At 41.5% G+C, this 21236-nt stretch overlaps 1 protein-coding gene across 2 annotated transcripts in view; it reads left to right on the top strand.

Moving 5' to 3' along the window:
- The window catches only part of LOC134668747 (E3 ubiquitin-protein ligase RNF144A), a 203904-nt gene that overhangs the window by 144040 nt on the left and 38628 nt on the right, over positions 1-21236 (top strand). For both annotated transcript variants that reach the window (XM_063526196.1, XM_063526197.1), the window contains 2 exons: positions 6031-6193; positions 20995-21125. In XM_063526196.1, coding sequence (XP_063382266.1) covers positions 6031-6193; positions 20995-21125 — 294 coding nt within the window. The remainder of the gene's footprint in view (positions 1-6030; positions 6194-20994; positions 21126-21236) is intronic.

Raw genomic sequence — 21236 nt, 5'->3', positions numbered from 1 at the left:
CCGAAGTTTAATTAAAGCCTTCAAGATGCCTGTAAAGTAACTTCAGTGAAACATAATTTCTAAGATCATGTGACAGTTTAGCGAACACATTTCGGTAAGAATTCTCATTATGATAATGAAACTGTCTCTTGTGAGATTCCTTAGGTCTACTCACTTTAAGACTAAGAAGTCTTGACGAACAGGTTTTAAAATTTCACGAAATGTAATTTGATGGAAGGAACATCACAAGACACCTAACATTTAACTGAACATCAATTTCTAACACGAAAAAAGGATTTAATATAAGTCGTATGATAGTCTTACACAAAATATTCTTTTTTGTTCTGAAAAATGGCTTGCTAAATGATTATTGATTACCGATAGTTGTCATGTTGTATGTTTTCTTTCGGATGAAGGAAGCGCCTGGCGTCCGTTGGCTCGTTGGGTGGATGACATTCGGAAAACCGCAGTTTTGGATGAGACTAGCCCAGGACCGGGATAAGTGGCGTACACGAAGAGACGCCGATGCCCAGCAGTGGGCGATTGAAGGCTAGAATTATGATCATGATGTTTTCTTTCGTATTTTTTGGAGAAGAGAAAGAAAATATTGCATAATTCGTTTTGCTCCCAAGCAGCAATGTACGGCGACTTGTCATTATGATAGTGGTGAAACAGGGGCTTGATCTCCAGGAGATGCGATATAGGGATAGCTAGGGAGCTATTTTATAGTAACGTGTTACATGATCTAGTACATAGCACAGACGGAGTATAGCTATACCTGTACACATACATTTTACACACGTACTTACCTATAACACACCACTTGACACGCAACAGGATATTAGCTTTTACTTTAATTGATCCCAGCCGTGTTGTTTTCGTAGTTAGGTTATATATAGTCGAGGCTCCTAGTATAATAATCCATTTTACAGACACCTTCAATTACCTGAACTAAACAGCAATACTCTTAATTGAGTTGCTTAACTTCAAACTCGGGTAATTCCATCTGTCAGATTATGCGATTTTGGTACTAAGAAAAAGTAATATGGTAGATATTTGCTGAGAGGGTCGAATGGATTTACTCGAGTTGTAGTTAAGCGACACAATTAGAGTTCTCGAGAATGTTGACCATCGGTGAGACTTATGTTTATGTAGCTTCACAAACTGTCACACGCGTTGAGTTATATTTAATTCTCTTCATAAAATGGCAAGAAAATTAAACCAGAGGTGAGGGAGGACAAAATTGTAAATGGAACGATATAATTGTTGTTTTTCTAGTCTGTCATCATCATCGTCTTCATCGCGTTGTCCCGGCATTTTGCCACGGCTCATCGGAGCCTGGCGTCCGCTTGGCAAGTAATCCCAGGAATTAGTGTTTGGCAGTGTTTGTGTAGTATGTATCTGTCTGTATCTAAATACGTCACAAGTCTTATACATCTAGAGGTACATTAATGAAATACAAAGCGTCAGTCTGGTTTGGGGACAGGCTTTAAATTTAAGTTGCCTGTCTGCCCTGGCTTAAACGATTTCAAATTAGTTTAACTGAATTCAATTCAAACTCAGAATTTCAGAGCGCTGGTAAGGCGTTGCGACACGGCCAGGACGCCTATTCAGATAGTAAATGTCTTGTTGCCGAACACTCTTCCTTTCTTCAACCAGAGATGTCACAGTTGACAGCTGACAAATATATCCCGTTATCCGTTTGATAACAAGAAATAACTATGTGAATAGACCGCGAAATGTCTTAGTGATAAAGATAAGAGTGGCATTATAATTTTCAACAAAGCAGACCTCGAAGCAAAAAGGAAATAAACTATGCTGATAACCTTTACTTTTATTTCTCATGAGATCTGAGATGACCGTGAAACTGAAATAGCAGCAAATTAGCAAATCACACTACAGGAAAGATCGTTTTCGGGGTTAGCTTCTTTACCTAAATGATTTACCTGGCAGAATATAGTTAAACATTATTGAATTTTCTGATTTTGCGACCCGGTTGACCCGATCAAAATACTCATCAACCGGTAAACACAAGAATACAGTGAGTGATTTCAGTTTTAGCAAGTCACATAAACGACAGTAAACCGGGCAAGTGCGAGTCGGACTCGCGCACGAAGGGTTCTGTACCATAAAGCAAAAAAAAAAACGGAAAAAATGCAAAAGGAAAACGGTCACCCATCCAAGTACTGACCACGCCCGACGTTGCTTAACTTTGGTCAAAAATCACGTTTGCTGTATGGGAGCCCCACTTAAATCTTTATTTTATTCTGTTTTTAGTATTTGTTGTTATAGCGGCAACAGAAACACATCATCTGTGAAAATTTCAACTGTCTAGCTATCACGGTTCGTGAGATACAGCCTGGTGACAGACAGACGGACAGACGGACGGACGGACGGACAGCGAAGTCTTAGTAATAGGGTCCCGTTTTACCCTTTGGGTACGGAACCCTAAAACAGCCTGGCAGTCTAGCATTAGTTGCGTTCTCGCGCGCGACGAGTCCATACTTGAAGTCGCACTTGATGTATGAAGTCGCGCGGGAGAACGCAACTCATGCTAGACCGCCTGAGGGCCTACCGAAAATATCTAAAATTTTTGCTATCTGCCACCCTTTCGCTCTTGCATATTCGAGCGGTAGAGGCAGATAAGCAAATTTCGATGTTAGATCTAGATTCTTTGTATGTACACGCCGCACTTCGGTTATATAACTTTCATACCGTACAGTCAGCTGCAGAAGTTGCTAAGCGGGTGAGGTGTTCAAAATGACCTTGACACGTTCTTATTTTCTTAACAATAAAGTCGCGTCAAGATAATTTTGAACACCTAGCCCGCTTAGCAACTTCTGCTGCTGACTGTACGTAAGATTGCGTCTTGGGCAAGAGATTTCGCGGTCAGGTTCACAGGAACGTGCCACGATTCGCAAAGGGCTGCTTAGTGGGTTAGTTTTAGTCTGTGCACGAGCCTATAAGTGGGATTTAACCCTATTTGCGTAATTTAGGCAGCCTATGAATACATATGGGGTGTTTTTGCAAGCTAACGTCTCAAAGTCACAATGAGTTTCGTAAATCAAATTTTGCAAGGTTTGAACTTTAGTTTTTTAGCCAAAATGTGCAAATGCTACCATTAGGCTAGCGAAGGTCTACCGGGTATTTTAGTAAATAATGAACAACCTTCTGACTACCGGCTCTGTCAGAAATCAGTCAGAAGTCAGAAGGAAAATGAAGAATAAGGGCCCCCCTCAGAGGTTTAGTAAAAATTTCATGGTTTTGTGAAGATGAAGATGCAAATAGCATGTGCTGATGTGCTGTACCATTTTAGAATCAGTATCAATTTTTCAGGAAGTAGCTCATTCTGGTCTCCACACAATTATTATTCACCACAAACGATGGTGTATAGAGACTTTGTGATAAAACAACGCAACTCGTTATACCTTGATTGTTGACTAGGTAGAAAATTAATGTCCTAAGAATAGCGAGAGGGACTGACTTCAGCAATAAAAATTGTATTGAAAATGAAGTATTAGGCATACGTAGTAGTAACTCTCATTATATATTTACTATTTTGACTCAATCTGAAACATTGTATGCTCGTTATTGAAAAATAAAATAAACATCACCGTATAATATAACATTGCTACAGACACCGCACAATAGTAAATCAATCAATACAATCATTGTTTGACCATCACTGCATTAGCCATCATCACAAGGTTACATACTTACAAATCGTGTCCAGTATAACCTTTCGAGAGCCTCGTCCTTAAAACAATATAGTTACAACTTCGTTGCAAGTTCTTCCCAAGTGCAGAGAAGTTGAAAATGAAATAAAGAAGTTTGTTATATGCTAGCCGACTTGGACTTGAAAAGTTAAGAGGTGTTTAAAGTTAAATAATGGGTATGTTAAAATGTCAAGACTCAAGAAATTGCATTTTGTGCAAAAAAAAACGGTAATTTTATTTGTAGTCAATAACTGACAGAATGTATGGAACCGTGTAACCAATTTCGTAATAAGTAGATACCTACCACAAGTTTTACTTTCGAATTAGCTCAATAGAAGATCCAGTCACGGGGAGGTAGGGGTAAAACGGCGCGCTTCCAGTATTATTTCCCTTCGCAATAATATAATAAGCACCACGCCATTATTGTCTGAACAAGACTGCAATCATCTTGTAGGAGTCCTAGTTCCTACAATGTAGGAAATTGCGTCCGCTTTCCCAAGGCGGTACTCGGTAACGACGCTGTGATAAAAGTTAAAAGTAAATGTAACATTACTCTTAGAGGACGGAGAAATGCTATTAGTTTCGTATCTGATCGTTACAAATATTGTATTAAATGAGAAAGTAAATAATGACTGTTAGTCTTTTACTTCTTCACGCTTAAGGCCAGAGCACATCGGCTGCATGCGCTTCGTCACGCAAGCGATGTGCCGTCGCTCATAAGGTTCTGTATATTACAAGTTACAACGCGCACATGCAGTCGCACATATCTAGATGTTTGACAGCGATTCAGGGACGAATCATGCTATCCCTTTCTAAGATATGGCACTATCCCTTTCGGCTATTTAGGGTTGTCAAAATTCATGTGATTATCTTATCCGTGGTCGTGCACGCAAAAGGACGTCAAGTGGTGCCAACCCTAATAATTGCTCGTAGTAAGGCTGAGCCGAACGGAGCCGAGTTTGCCCGAAGTCAGGAGTGTCTCACCACTACTAAAACAATTAGCAGTTAGCAGTCATTCACGGCCATTGAACGCTCCACGTCGCCACTGGATTGGAAAATAATCAGCATCTGCATTCAAGCACAAACCTATTGAATCTTTCCAATTAATAATACTGTCTATAGTCTGTCTTTTAGGTTAACCAATACAACATAACGTTCCCTTTCTTCTGTCCAAACTTTTAGCCAGTGGTCATCAAGTATATTTTGAATTTGAATAACATGTCAGGGAAAATCCTGACGTATTGCCATACGTTGCCACCGTTTATGTATACAGAAATCTGCAGCTGTGTATATGTCAGCGGCCGATCGTAAGATCACGCAGATCGTAATGTTCCTGTGTAATGTTTTAACGATTGTCACATTAATCCAATATATAGGTAGGATAGGTTCATTAGGTTGCTTCAGATGCCCGAAGGGCAAACTGTCCAGAAATAGGAGCCCGCGTGGCGGGGCTCCGTCGACTCAGGGAACGAGTCAAATATTTTCACGTTTCACGATATGCCTAGGAATTTCACGATATGCCTGATTTTACGATCGGCCACCGACATATACACGGTCTATGTAAAAGGCTAAAAACAGTTAATAGTATGTATTCCCGGGCATTGAACGAGTCGCCACTGGATTGGAAAATGATCGGCATCTGCATTCAAGCATAGAACAGACCCTATTGAATCTATGTCCGTCCAGGACAATGCCGTCTTTGGGGCCGGCGTGAAATATGACGCCATTGTGCAGGGTCGATATCGGTAAACCATCGAGGACATTACTTTTTTTCATGGCATTTCAGCTTTGGTTATTTTGCGATTTCATTGTATCAGTGCGTTAAGACATCTTTACAAACAATTATGTATAAGTTGAAAATTGTATAAATAAAACAATCACGGCCTTACCTTAATTACCTCATGTAAGATAAAAAATATCCGAAAATTACATGGTTTTCCTAGTATTTGAGGTATCGTCTTGGGTCTTCCCATTCGTTTGTCGTCAAGTTCTGAAATTAGTCCTATTCTGCTTTCGTCACCCATTCTACATTCGTCACAATCGTCGGTGGCTTTCAATGTAAAATGCGTGACGAAAGCAGAATAGGACTAATTTAAGAACTTGACGAAAAACGAATGGGACGACCCAAGACGATACCGTATTTGACAATGATCCGATGGGGTTTTAAGGGCCTAAACATGAATTTTACAAGTCCAAAAAGTTAAAAAAAAAATTACAAGAGCATTTTGTCATTGTGTTGTTAAGAAATAAAAAGAACCAACGCACCCTTAGGTATTTAACGCAAGGTGGAATGTAGCAATAAATTGGGCTAAACGAATATTCTCTCTTGTTACAGTGCATGAAAGCGTACGTGGAGTTCGAAGTGTGCAACGGGGCTTACGAAGTGTCGTGTCCGGACGCTCGGTGCCGGGCGGGCGCTGCGCTGGCCCTCGAAGAGATCTCGCAACTGGTGGACGCCAGCGTCATGGAGAAGCATCTCAAGTTCAGGCTTAACCATGGTAAGTCTTGTTCTGTCCCATTAGCTCTTAGTACGCCACTCCTATCATAGATGCACGAAGGTTGATTTTGGGCTGTAGCCACGCGCGTCAGTTGACGTCTTTGGCGAGTGAAGAGTAGACATGAGCGGGTCACATAGCCTAAAGAAAGGAGGAGTCCGTTATGTGTATTCTGCCATACATAGACCAGCGGGAGGGGTCCACTGAACTGCCGAAGTACAACTTTTCACAGGCTCACTTTCATTTATTAGGCCTGTCCTTAGAAATGGCAGGGAGGCATGGCACGTGCTTGAGGGACACAAGCTGCGACTTGAAATTATGATAAAAGTTACTTTGTTTTGTATGCAACGCATTAGCAACGTTTCCGAACGCATTAAAGATCGACTATCAACGCTGTGTCGCTGACACACGTGAATGCTCGCGCTAATGCTAAACACTAATGGATTTACGCTCTGATTCGCGCGTTTCACATAGGGCTGTCAGCTGGGTTTGGATTTGCCGGTTTATTATTCAACAAAAAAAACATTTCTAAACGATGTAAACAATTTACTGCCTAAAATATTTTTACTGCATATTCAACTTCCTTCAAAATTATTCGAATCGTCAAGACAAATCATTGGAGCCTTAAGAGGTGTAACTTAGTAGCTACCGAGGATTTCTACTATCCAAATTATTTTATTTCATCGGGATTGCATATTCAGGCAAAGTTTAATATTGATACGACTATTATACATACATACCTACAACCACGCCTATTTCCCGGAGGGGTAGGCCAAGACCACGGATTTAAAACTTGCTACGATCATGACATACCTCTATCGCTTCCGTCACTTTCATAACATTCCTCATACGCGCTCGCCGGTTTAGGGTGCTCTTGGCCTGGCCTTCCTTCAGGATCTCCCCGATCTGATTATTAAGAGCAGGGTAATTGGTCCTGATCTGAAAATAGCTCGTTGGGTGGATGACAACCGGAAAATCGCGGGTCACTTTTGGATGGGACTAGGCCCAGGACCGGGATAAGTAGCATACACGAAGAGAGGCATATGCTCAGCAGTGGGCGACTGGAGGCTAGAATGATGATAATGATGATCTGAAAATAGAATCCATTAGTAATCGGGGGAACATTTACATTAGTTATGTATTTACTGTTTTCCTAAAGGTCAAAAATATATGTCAATTAGCCGCCAGACCAGAAACAATACGAACACGCATTGCACCGTCGACACCCCTGTCTTCCGCATGTCACCTGCATGGCATAATCCCCATGTCATTTGCATGACGCGCTCCATTTCTCCATGCGTCAGCACACACCATGCGTGAATGTGTTTGCCAATACAATATAGTGTCGAGAACCACTTCCGATATCATTATATCGGGTAACGGTTGTACTTTTTTTATACGAATTAAGTGACACTAAAGCATGCCTAATATGCGCGTAATCAATGTAACTTCATGCCTTCAGAGCTAGCATGAGTTGAGTTCTCCCGCGCGATTCCTCTCCATCATGTAAGTATGGATTCGCGCGCGAGAACGCAGCCCATGCTAGCCTACCTGATAGGTTTACATAGGCACGTTACACGCAAACGCCCATGAGTTAGACGTGTGAGTTACATTTATAATTATGACGTAGGTACAGCGTTAATAGTAAGTTTATATTCTTTGCAATAAGTAATAACTGTGAGTGTACACTCACAGTCGCTTGCACTAATATCCGAAATAACCTTAGGTTTAGAGTGAACTAAAACCTACCTCATCACTACACCTTATAAAACAAACTCACCCGCCGCGTCTGTCTGTTTGTGTTATTGTATGTTTGTTCGCGATAAACTCAAAAACTTATTAAAACAGAATAGAATGATTCTTGAGGAAGGTTGGTGTATAATTTGTTAACCCGTACGAAGCCGGGGCGGGTCGCTAGTCCTATAATAAATAAATCGTCTTAGGCCAACTTGCATCATTCCACTAACCCGGGGTTAACCAGTTAAACCTGGAGCTACCATGGTTACCAGTGCAATTTGACACTGGGTTGACGGTTAAACCGCTTAACCTCGGGTCAGGTGTGGCTCACTCCGCGATTTCGTCGCTTTGCTACAGGTAGCTAAAAGTGCATCCGTTCGACCCCAATTTTGGGGTTTGCCATAAGCCGGCGGCCATATCTGTGCTGATCGTAACAGACGCGTTTTGTTAGAGAGTGAGTCTTCTGTACCTAGTACTATTATTTATTCTGTGCTCAGGTTAGTGGAATGGTGCAAGTGGGCCTTAATGTTGTTTATTCTTCAACCTTAGGCATTAGGCTGAGGCCTTGATTTATTCTAGCCAGTCATATTTCGATATTGGTACCTTGGTACCATTACGAATGCTATTCCAATAGAATACTAACCTCAGGCGAATTCAACAGGCGAAGTATCCAATATAAAACATCTTTTGCATGATTTGTAAATGTTGAAAAAAATTTAAATGAAATACTCTCAGCGTTTTGTCATAATACGTATGATGGTTGTGGTGTTTAGACATGGTTTTAGGGTTCCGTAGCCAAAGGGTAAAAACGGGAACCTATTATTATGACTCCACTGTCCATCTGTCTGTCTGTCACCAGGCTGTATCTCATGAACCGATATAGCTAGACAGTTGAAGTATTCACGCATGATATATTTCTGTTGCCGCTATATCAACAAACTAAAAAGTACGGAACGCTTGCTGGGCGAGTCCGACTCGCATCTGTCCGGTTTTTCTTTGATAACTTTAGGCCTTTTAGGGCGTGCCATTTCTATGGATATATGAGGAAATCAAGTTGGACCACGGACAGACCCACCACGGGGCCACAGTTACTCTGGTTTACCTAAAACCAATAGGAACAACAAGCAAGGGTGCCTTTAAATTTAGCTCTCATCGTCACGCGATCCTCGCATTTGTGTTTACTTCGATACCCTGTGATTTTATGAAGTTTCTCTCTGTAATATCGTCTCTGGGAAATGGGAAATTGTATTGGATTAATGGGCAAGGCATCTGAAGATATTCGTAACGTAATTGGTATTGACTGAGAATCAATACAATAGATATTATTTTGGTGTTCCTCTCTTTGTTATTTTTTTTTGTATAGTTGTTTTCGAAAAAAAAAGAAATATATGGCTGATATGAAGGCCTATTGAGATAGTAATTTCTTGTTACGAAACGGTTACTATGGATAATTGTAGGTATATGATCTGCCAATTGTCAACAATGTCATTGTATATGATCTGCCAGTTGTCAACAATGTCATTGTATATGATCTGCCAGTTGTCAACAATGTCATTGTATATGATCTGCCAGTTGTCAACAGTTGTCATTTATCCCAACAAAAATAAAGGTAATCATTACGTCAGTGCACGATTCCTTTAATTCATTTAATGCATCTATATGCTTTCGCGTGTTAAGAGGCCCACTGATTAACAGTCCGCCGGACGGTTCGGCCTGTCAGTTGTTCGGAACTGTCCAAATTTTGTTCTAACTGACAGGCCGATACCGTCCGGCAGACTGTTAATCAGTGGGCCCCTATAGGCTGTTTTCCTTTTCAACCAGTTCACTCGAAATTTGACCGATTCGTTCTGAGAAATTTTCAAAATGGCGGAGCAATGGGATTCGAGAGGTCGACTGCTCAGAAAGCCACTAAAATTAAGTAGCTCGTTGCTTTCCTAGTTTCTGTCCGTACAAACAGCAACACTCTGTCCATCGGTGGACCTTATGCCTTTTGTATATAATAAGGTTTACGTACTATCAGTTAGCAGTGTGGGCGATGGTTCCCAGTGTCATATTGTATCCCTTTTCTCCTAGTAACAATTTAAATATTCGGTTTGCGGTCGGTCGCTAAATTTGTGTTCCGCGGTAACCGCTTTCGCTTCCAATGGCGGAAAGTGTTGAATACTAATGTAGATGACTAAAGAATTTACTAGGAAATATGTATATTTGTTCTCTGAAATACAAAATGTATTTAGCTTGCGTTTGTGTTTATGGTGTAGTTTGGTTATTACAATTTCCTTTTATATTGGATACCTAGTAGTGGATGTGGAGGGTTTCATTTGAACTTTATCTATACTTAACTTGGTTTTCATTATATTCAGGTTACTCGAGAAAGTTATCACTGTTATCAGCGGTATTAGGTTTAAATTTATGCGGTCGAAGTTAACTTGAATGTTTTGCAGATTGACTATGAAAAGTGTTATACTTTAAGGCCAATACACGTCAGACGCGTATGCTGTTTGGCTTTCAAGCTCCCGCGTAAATGTGTAGACTAGATATGCCAGTTGTAATATATACAATTATATGAAAGGTGTCACATTATCAATCGATTCGATTCACAAGAGTTGACGCCAAATGCCTATAATGGGTATAAATCTTGTGCCAGTACTAATAAATCGACCTATACTAGCATTATATTCATATGGATATCTCATTATTCAGTGTGATAGGGAAATACACCGAGTAAAATATTCAATCTCATGTTTTCCCCGCGAACGCGAACGGGGCCAGAGTAGATTGACATAGAGTAGTCCATCTTCCATCTTAAATAGAAAACCCTTGAAGATTCGGTCGTATTAAATAAAAGGGGCACTCACACATGTCTTTGTTGGTCAGTCCTTCTCATGCTAATTAAGAAAAGGATGACTGCTAGGTCATCCTCGAAATAGATCAAAATAATAATAAATAAGACTCACTCTCTAACAAAACGCGTCTGTTACGATCAGGACAGATATGGCTGCTAGGTGGCGACAGCGCCACGCGCGGCTCATGGCTAGCCACCAAAATTGGTGTGGAACGGATGTACTTGTAGCTACCTGTTGCAAAGCGACGAAATCGCGGAGTGAGCCACGCCTGACATTTCTTAAATAATATCATACGCAAAAGAAAAATGCTGCAAGAATAACTGCTAACCGATATTAATCTGGACAAAGAGGCAATAGCAGTTAGGCTAGGCCTGTACCGCGTGAGGCCAAGTATGCATTTGTATGAGTGACAGTTGGAATAATAGAGGAGAAAATGACGAACTAAAAGTACATCGTTTTTTAGAAGACAGACAGGCTACTGTCATTGTCCTTACACTGTGACGGGACCGTCTTATCGGTCTCTGCCAATTTCACTGGTTATGCAATGTTTATAAGCCATATCTTATGGTAATGTATGGAGCTACTTTTGCGATTATGTACGGCAGGAATATTAACACTTTCGCTGCTAAAAACGTGGGAGTCCGGTTCTTTAACACATTCACTGCCAGAAACACGTATGTGTGAGACACAGACATATTAAATACATATATTAAGAACAGGTCACTCACGTATTTCGTCTTAAAATACGTGAGTGACCCTTTCTTAATATATTTATTTGTGTAAGAATGTCCTATAATATTTATTTATTTATTTATTTAATAACACGTATACATATACTCGTATGTTTATTTTGTACTGGAATCGGGGCGCCCGGCACCTAAATGGTTAAGAATTGGGGATGGGGTTGTCGTTTTGGTTACGATTAGGACTAGAAAAGGTTTTGGTGTAGTAAGAAAGGCTTATTAGCCGTTACGGTTTGATCAGGACCTCGCAAAATTTCAGTTTCGTGTTTTTGTGTTTCCGCCAGGGACTTATACTTATATTCCTGTTTCTGTCCCGATATTCAATAAAAAATTCAATTTAATCTTGTACTTATAGTTCCTTCAACCTATCCCGAGTGTCTTATCCACGTGTTTTAAGGGGCCCACTGATTAACAGTCCGCCGAACGGTATCGGCCTGTCAGTTGTTCGGAGCTGTCAAAATTTTGCTCTAACTGACAGGCCGATGCCGTCCAGCGGACTGTTAATCAGGTCCTTATAAAAAAAATGTTCCAAGACTAAAACAACAACTATTTATCTTTAAGATTAGGCGGAAAACTATGGTTTATAATAAAAAATAAAAGTATAATATTCTCATATTTCTCATAAATAATAGAGTTTTTTACGAGACCACATCCCGTCTCAACTACACTGAAGAGCAATAAATAAAGGTCACTCTCTAAGGAAATTTATATTCAATATGACCCATGTCATTGCTCTTTAGTGGAAATTGGCGAAGCGGAAAATGATGGTAAAACATGACTATAAATAAATGTTGAGTTAACCGCGGATAAATTTATTTTGTTTACCTCCGTCGCTGGTTGCGGTTATGCCGCCCCCCCCCCCCCCATTTTCATCAGAAACGTCTAGAATAATAATTATTAATTGATAGACGTACGAAATGATTAGTATTAGCATAATCTACAGGAGCTTTGGGAATAAAAACCAATGTAAAAAATTAAACTTTTCATAGAAATTTCCACCTGATTTTGTCTGGAACAATTCTTTCCTTTCCCATCTTAATTCCAATCTTATTTTAATTCACTTCGTAACTGTCACGTCAATTCCTCAGAGCAAATTTGAGTCGTCGCTTATCCAAGTTCCATCTAAGTGACAAATTGTCGAACGGATAGAACGGATCTTCACGTTGATCTCCTGCATTTATCCCCCTCGGTCTACGTTTCAATATCGTTCTCTTGAATGGCTCCTCTACACGATGGGCCAACGCCGGCCACTCCAAGGGACGCATTTATGCGTTAGAGGGAGCAAGTGATATTGCTATCTCATTCTACCGCATGGCTGCGTCCCTTGGAGTGGCCGGCGTTGGCCCATCGTGTAGAGGAGCCGGAATATGAGCGGTGAAGCCAACATTTTATAACGTAGCTAGAGAATTAATCATTTTCGAGTATTAGAACTGCTTACTCACAAATCTGTTGATATGACTAAATGATTTGTTGCATATGCTTGTAAAAAGATTACTCATTCAAGAGTAAATTATAATAAAGATACCTTTAAAGAATAATAAGGCGTGCGTACCTCACGTACCTGCATCGCATGCGCACATCTCGATGTCACGGTCGTGTGTTGACTCCACTAAGGTGGTTCCACACGATCTTACGCCCGACTTATTCGACAGGTATATGTCAAGCGGCTAGTAATATGTTTTGAATGATTCACGTTTAGTAACTGCGTCGAAATATATCGGGAGCTCGAAAACAATACAAAAGGTAATCACGGTTCATATCCCGGTTGATATAAGTCTAGTAATATGTTATTTAGGGATGTGACCCTTTGATATGTCCATATTGTCCATCTACGGCATCATGCATTTGCGATTTGGGCAGTCCATCTAATTTTCTTCTCATTCCTTCACTTTTCCCCTCCATCTTTCCACTCACATACATAAAATATGAGATACGCAAGGTTACTTATTGTGACGTCAGAAAAATTTTCACATCTGTACCTATTCAAGATTTTTCTTCATAATCTAACCGCAAATTGTGAAAAATGTGACCGCGGCCGGCAAAACGTCCCTCTTTGTCGCCTTGCGATAAGGACGCCTTGTCAGAGTATTCGTATAAATCGTATAATACAAGCAAATCTCGTCCTTATGGCAAGCGGCAAAGTGCCTATGCCTATTGCTATACGTTAATGATACACGTGTACTCGTTCATGTAATGTTATGTCATTGGCGACGATGGTTCGTGCGAAACGGACTTTGAATTAGGTTTGCTTATTATTTATTCATGAACAATTTTAACGCCTTTTTAGGGTTATGTACCCAAGAGGTAAAAACGGGGACCCTATTACTAAAACTCCACTGTCCGTCTGTCTGTCACCAGGCTGATAGTTAGGCTGATATGAACCGTGATAGCTAGACAGTTGACATTTTTACAGATGATGTAGGTATTACCTGTTTCTTCTTCTTCCGGCCTTATCCCATTTCTAATTGGGGTCGGCTTATGATGTACCTATTTCTGTTGCTGCTCTAATATAACAACAAGTAGGTACTAAAAAGTATGGAACCCTCGGGCCCCGGTAAGTCCGACTTGCCTTTAGTACTTTCTGTGGACTCGCACTTATCCGGTTTTTTTTGCTTTGCAAACCATTCTTATTTATAACCATTTATATGTGCCATTAATCACTGTATACAATGTATTTGAATGATTGGTTTGGTGCCAAGCAAAATGTATTTCAATGGAATACTTCGATATGTAGATGAGAAGCGCTGTTGGCCTAGCGGTAAGAGCGTGCGACTTGCAATCTGGAGGTCGCGGGTTCAAACCCCGGCTCGTACCAATGAGTTTTTCGGAACTTATGTACGAAATATCATTTGATATTTACCAGTCGCTTTTCGGTGAAGGAAAACATCGTGAGGAAACCGGACTAATCCCAATAAGGCCTGTTTATACCCTCTGGGTTGGAAGGTCAGATGGCAGTCGCTTTCGTAAAACTGGTGCCTACGTCAAATCGTGGGATTAGTTGTCAAGCGGACCCCAGGCTCCCATGAGCCGTGGCAGAATGCCGGGATAACGCGAGGAAGAAGAGGAGACTTCGATATGTAGATGCTGTCCTTGTGTTATTGGAAAAACGTCGATTATTGTCTCGTTTTCCCCATCATTTGGTATTGTTATTGTTGTTGTTGTTGGGAAAATCCGTAGAAGAACCAAAGTACCGACATAGCCCGCAGAATTGGCAGTGGCAATGGGCAGGCCACATAGCCCGAAGAGTCGATGGCCGCTGAGGCAGATGATGTCATATTAATTAGTTATAATATCTCCTCTTTCGGATGGAAGCAATAAAAATGTCCGTTTTAAAGGCACATTTACGGGATAGTTTGATAATCAATACAATCTATCCCGTAAATGTGTAAATAAGTTCGTAAAAATGGTCTACGTTACTAATATATAATAATGTCAGTGCGGTTGTTAAAACTTAGCCTTTGGTCTCGGTATCATACGAGCCATCAACCCGGTCCAAGGGAGAGCAGAGTTACCTTCTCTGTCTCTCCACTTGGATAACTCCTGTCCGGCGCGTCCTTGCCGCGGGGGTGGGCACCTCTTTGCTTCAGTAGGCCGGAGCATGGGGGTGGCTAAGTTCGGATGGGGACCCAGTTTCGTGGGGTATAACACGGATCCCATGCCCTGGGTAACGGGCGAAGACCCTAACGGCTGTGAAGGCGAAGATGGCGGAACATCAAATCGGCGGAACAGGCGGAAGGGGCACAACCCCAGCATTGAGCTACCCTTACATAAATGAGGTCTACAGGTCATGCTGGAGCTACGTTACTGGGCAGGGTGACGTAGTAGATTTGGTGGCGGAAGAGACTCCTAGCAGTCCAACGGCAGCAATCACAGTCCTCCACGAGGATTACTGTCTTGGCGTCAGGCGGCAGCCGGCCGTAAAACGACACAGCCAACCACCCATTTCTTGTCCAAATATGAAAGTACACAAAGATAAGTCTATGATAAATGCTAGGGCGTCCCCCGGAAGCGACGGTCGAAGAAACGAGCGCTCATCGATGCGAATGGCCACTTGGAACGTCGGATCTATGACGGGCAGAAGTGCCGAACTGACAACAGTCTTAAAAAGACGGCAAATCGATGTGTGTTGTGTACAAGAGACCAAGTGGAAGGGGTCAAAGTCAAGAAACATCGGCAATGGCTACAAACTTATTTACCACGGAACATCTACCACCAGGAACGGCGTCGGCATTATAGTCTCAGAATACTGGACTCAGCGCATAGTGAAAGTAACCAGACAAAGTGACCGACTCATACAAGTGAAACTAGCACTGGATAAACAGCCCTGCTTCAACGTGATATCTGCGTACGCGCCACAGTCCGGCACCTGTGAGGCAGAGAAAGAGATTTTCTGGGAAGGTCTGAGTGGCCTTCTATCAGATATCCCAAGTGATGAAACTATCCATCTTGGCGGTGACCTAAATGGCCACGTGGGATCGTCAAATAGAAATGCGGAAAGATGTCATGGTGGGTTCGGGTACGGAACCCGAAATAGTGATGGGGAGACCATTATAGAGATGGCGTCGAAGTTTGACCTTGCTATAATAAACACCTTCTTCCAAAAGAAAGATGATCATCTAGTAACATACCGAAGTGGTGGAAAGTCGACGCAGATTGATTATACTCTTGCAAGACGTATACACTTAGGTAGATACAGGGACAGTAAGGTTATACCTGGGGAGTCACTGACAACCCAGCACAGAATATTGGTCACCTCATATAAACTCCCCAAGCCTTTAAAACGAAATCAACAAAACCAGGTTCCAAAAATCAAATGGAGATCACTATCAGAACCGGTAGGACAAATTTTCGCACAGGAATTAAGGGATGCATTTATGGATAGAAAAGATTCAGATTCAACTGCCGCAGAAATGTGGAATAATTTTGAGATCTCGTGTAAAAATGCTGCGGAAAAACATCTAGGTCGTACGAAGGCAGGAAAAGGGCCGTTTAAAGAAACAGCTTGGTGGAACAAAGAGGTGAAAAACGCTGTCGCCAAAAAGAAAGAGGCTTTTAAATCCTGGCAGTCCACAAATGAAGAGGCAGACCGTTTGTTATACAATGACCTCAAACAGCAAGCCAAACGAACCGTGGCTATATCCAGAGCTAAATCCTACCAAGCATTTTATGACAAATTGGAAAACGCCGACAGCCAAGTAGACATACATAAACTGGCAAAATCGCGTCATAACAGCACCAAAGACATAACAACGGTCAAATACATAAATGGCGCATCTGGTAAACTTCTAACTCAAGATAAAGATATTCGGGATAGATGGTTACAGTACTACCAAGACCTATTAAATGTATCACACCCGAGAAACTCAAACATGTCTCAACCTAATCCAGTTTATGGCCCGCTTCCGGCGATAACACCTATGGAACTTAAGAAAGCTTTATTCCAAATGAAAAATAACAAAGCTACGGGACCGGATGAAATCCCGTCAGAAGTCTGGAAGCACTTAGGCGAAGAAGGCATGCTCTGGTTATCTGAAATGCTTAACAAACTTATACAAGGTCAACCAATACCTGAAAGCTGGAGAAACAGTCTTCTTATACCATTTTACAAAGGGAAGGTAGATGTGAGAGATTGTGGTAACTACCGCGCTATCAAGCTTATGTCCCACTCCCTAAAAATCTGGGAAAGAGTTGTGAGTAACAGATTAAACCAACTAATATCATTAACTCCAAATCAATGTGGCTTTGTAGCTGAAAAAGGAACATCGGATGCTATACAAACTATACGCATACTACTAGAGAAGACAAAAGCCAACAAAACGAACTTACACATGATCTTCATTGATTTGGAAAAAGCCTTCGACCATATCCCTCGTGACCTTATCTGGGAAGCACTGAGAAGTCAGCTGGTGCCGGAAAGCTACATCTCGCTAATAAAAGATATGTACACAGATGTGAAGACGCAAGTCGTGAGCCCAGCAGGTAGAAGTGATAGTTTCTCCATAACAACCGGTGTCCACCAGGGCTCTACACTCAGCCCGTTACTTTTCAATGTAACAATGGACTACCTCACGAAAAGTTGCCAAAAACCCGTACCTTGGAACATCCTTTACGCGGACGATGTTGCACTCATCTCAGAGGATATAGACGACCTCCAACACACATTTAACACCTGGATAGATGCACTTGAAAAAAATGGCCTCAAGATTAGTAGAAAGAAAACTGAACATATGTCGTGTGTGTTTGATGGCACTTCCGACGCCAGCAACTTTGAGATCTACATCGGCGCAACAAAAATCCCTACTGTGTGCCAGTTCAAATACTTAGGATCCATTATCAGCAACGATGGCAAGATCGATAAAGATGTCACACATAGAACCACAGTAGGTTGGCAAAAATGGAGAGAACTGACTGGCGTAATATGCGATAAGAAAATGCCAATAAAAGTAAAAGGGAAAATCTATAAAAGTGCAATAAGACCCGCTCTCTTATACGGCTCGGAATGCTGGGCAACATGTAAACAACAAATAAATAAAATGCATGTTACAGAAATGCGCATGTTACGCTGGTCAGGAGGAGTCACACTGTTGGATAAAATCCGTAACGACTTTATTAGAGGGAGTTTCAAAGTCGCACCAATATCTGATAAACTTAAAGAAAATCGTCTCCGGTGGTACGGGCATATTCTACGTCGCCCAGAAGATCATATGGTTAAGATAGCCCTAAATATGCCGACACAAAAACGAGGAAAAGGAAGACCACCTGCCACCTGGCTGACGACAGTCGAAAAAGACATGAAAGATGTAAATACAGACGCTGAAATAGCCAAAAATCGTGGATTATGGAGGAAAAGGACAAGAAAGGCCGACCCCAAGTAAATGGGAAAAGGTCAAGGAGGAAGACGAAGCGGTTGTTAAAACCTACAGCTAATAAAATAGTTTAATTCTATTTTACGCCGATGCAATCGTAAAGCGACGCTTCATATTGCATGCAACTACGCAATAAAATCTATACGACTTTTACTTTTCAGCTCTTATAGGCCAATTAGATTTTTCCACGAATTAATTCCCAGCAAGCTGGAAATCGTCTTAATATCTTCATTTGGTTCTATGTTAGTGTAATCATAGTTTGCTTCATTCCAGGAATATCCTTAAAACGCTTTTTTGGATCTAATTTGATTGGCCTATTAAGGGATCACATGAGATTGAATGTAAGCTCTTTGGGCTAACAACTCTTCCTTAATTATCTAGCATTCTCGAACATTTTCCTGTAGGCCTATCGCGGTCGTGCTTATATCATTGATCGTTGTGGATACGCCATTGTAATTAAACCGACGCTTCATTTACTCTGTGTGTAGATGCCTTAAATCTTTATAAATCCTGCCTGACATCGTGATTTACATGAACGCCTTAAAAGGGACTTAAAAGGAAGGAAGTAAACGCGCCCTTTACACATCGCTGCCTATTATCATTTCGAGTACTACATGATAAAGCCATTACGATGATTCATTATCCCAGCCTTTAACGTCACTATGATTTATCGATATCGATTTTTTAAATATTTATCAGAGTTCACTGCCTTGTAGGATTGACCTAGAAACGTGACGTTCAGAGATATAAATAAAGACACGTGGTTAATGATATGTGCAGTAAATACACATCAAGCTTTTATTCTCTTGACGATTAAGTTGTGGCCAGAAAATTATGAATGTGTAATTGTGTACATTGTGTTCTATCGAGCGTTTATTTTTTGCCATTTTTATATATGCCTTTTTATGATCCTGACTAGAAATAACACAAAAGTGGCAAAAAAGGTTACAATATATAAAAATCGCAAAAAATCAAAGACACGCTCTTTAACCGGTTTCCTGTTTGATTTTGGATTCGACGTTTCAGGCGTTGGATTGGACGAATGTATATGTCGGCGGCGGCGGCCGATCGTAAGATAAGGCATATCGTGAAATACCTAGGCATATCGTGAAACGTGAAAATCTTTGACTCGTTCCCTAAGTCGACGGAGCCCCGCTAGGCGGGGCTCCTATTTCTGGGCAGTTTGCCCCTCGGGCATCTGAAGCAACCTAGCGAACATAACTTACCTATATATGTATTGGTTTAATGTGACTATATCCTCAAAACAATACACAGGAACATTAGGATCTGCCTGATCTTACGATCGGCCGCCGACATATACACCTAAATATCGAAAAGATATTAAATGCATGCACTGCATGGCTCTTTTGTGAGCACGAAGCACTGTTATTCTTGTTTATGAATATATTTTTCCATTAAACAAACATCCCTGGCTTTTGCGTCGCAAAATTATGGCTCGAGTGGGTGAATCTCTGAGGTCAACTAAGCGCGTTCAACGACTTTTGTCCTCGTACTTCAAGCAATCAGAATCTTTGCGGTAAAACCAGTTGAAACCGAAACTGTGTTCTTCCATAAAAGGCCTGGGGGCCTACTGCGAGCCACGTTCAACCTGTTGCCTCACTATCGCACTTGTAAGTTCGTACGTACCCCCCGCCCCCCCGCCCCCCCCCCACACATCTGGCGTCTTTCGAGCGTCGGCGTTTGTCGTCGTCGGTCCAGCGCTATGGAAAATGACGTCGCTGCGCAGTTGCGTCGACGTCGGCCATAGAATTATAGACGCCGACGCTCGAAAGACGCCAGATGTGGGGGGGCCCTAAGTGTGACAGGGAGGCAACACGTCGAAAGTGGCTTGTGGTAGGCCCTCGGATACTATGGGGTTACGGATGTGATGATCGCACATTTAGCAGGATCTGAAGACTTACCGAATTCGAAAACGTGCGGGAATCGATCAATGGCATTGGTTGTAATCTAGCGGAGTGGAGAAGAGAAGAGAAGAGAGAGGGAGAAGAAAGGCAGCTTTATATTGGTTGGATTTAAACTTCAATAACACCAATATATTTCTTGCGTACACATTGCGCTAGCGTAAATAAGTGTAGTAGATACTTTAAACCGTCTTAATTTAGACTAAGCATTACCCAAGTTAAAAATAGCATCTCAGTGACTAAGCTAATTGTCTACATTGTCTATATAATGAAGAGGGACTATTATAAGAAAAGCGTGCACGATTACCTTAACCGACGTTGTAATTGAAACACTCTTGTAAGTTGTAACACCGTCGGTCGTATAATTTCTTTAATTACTTTAATGCGGTGCGAGGTGTTGGCATGTTGTTTTAGTTTTTTATTAGGTATTCTGACGACAGATATAGAATCAAAGCTAGTTTCTATTATACCCCTCGAGACAATTCTAATAAGCTAAAATACAATTAGGTTGCGTTGTTTTGTCACAGTTCCAATGGCAAATTCCTGTGTATCATCAGCTCAGCTTGATAGTGCCATTACATTGCATTGTCACCCAACTTACATATGTATGTGAAGTTTCAGCTAAATCCAATAATGGAATGTTGGTTTATACGCGACCGTACTACAAACTAAATTTGTTTTTTTTTTTTACAGAAGTGGCGATGGACGCTAACCGCGCGTTCTGTCCCCGCGTCGGCTGCGACACCGTCGTATCGCTGCGCGCCGCCAGCCCAGCGCACTGCCCGACCTGCCGGCATGATTTTTGCTCGCAGTGCAACCAGGAGGTAAGTTTTTTCGTCATAAAACTTTTCTTGTGTCCCACTGCTGGGCAAAGGCCTCCCCCTTCTTCCGCCACTCGTCACGGTTTTGTGCATCTTCCCGCCAGTCGCTGCAAA

Source organism: Cydia fagiglandana, chromosome 11 (assembly GCF_963556715.1).
Source record: "Cydia fagiglandana chromosome 11, ilCydFagi1.1, whole genome shotgun sequence".
In the NCBI taxonomy this organism is placed as follows: domain Eukaryota; kingdom Metazoa; phylum Arthropoda; class Insecta; order Lepidoptera; family Tortricidae; genus Cydia; species Cydia fagiglandana.
The sequence above is the reverse complement of the archived record's forward strand: the minus strand, read 5'-3'. Positions and strand labels throughout refer to the sequence as shown.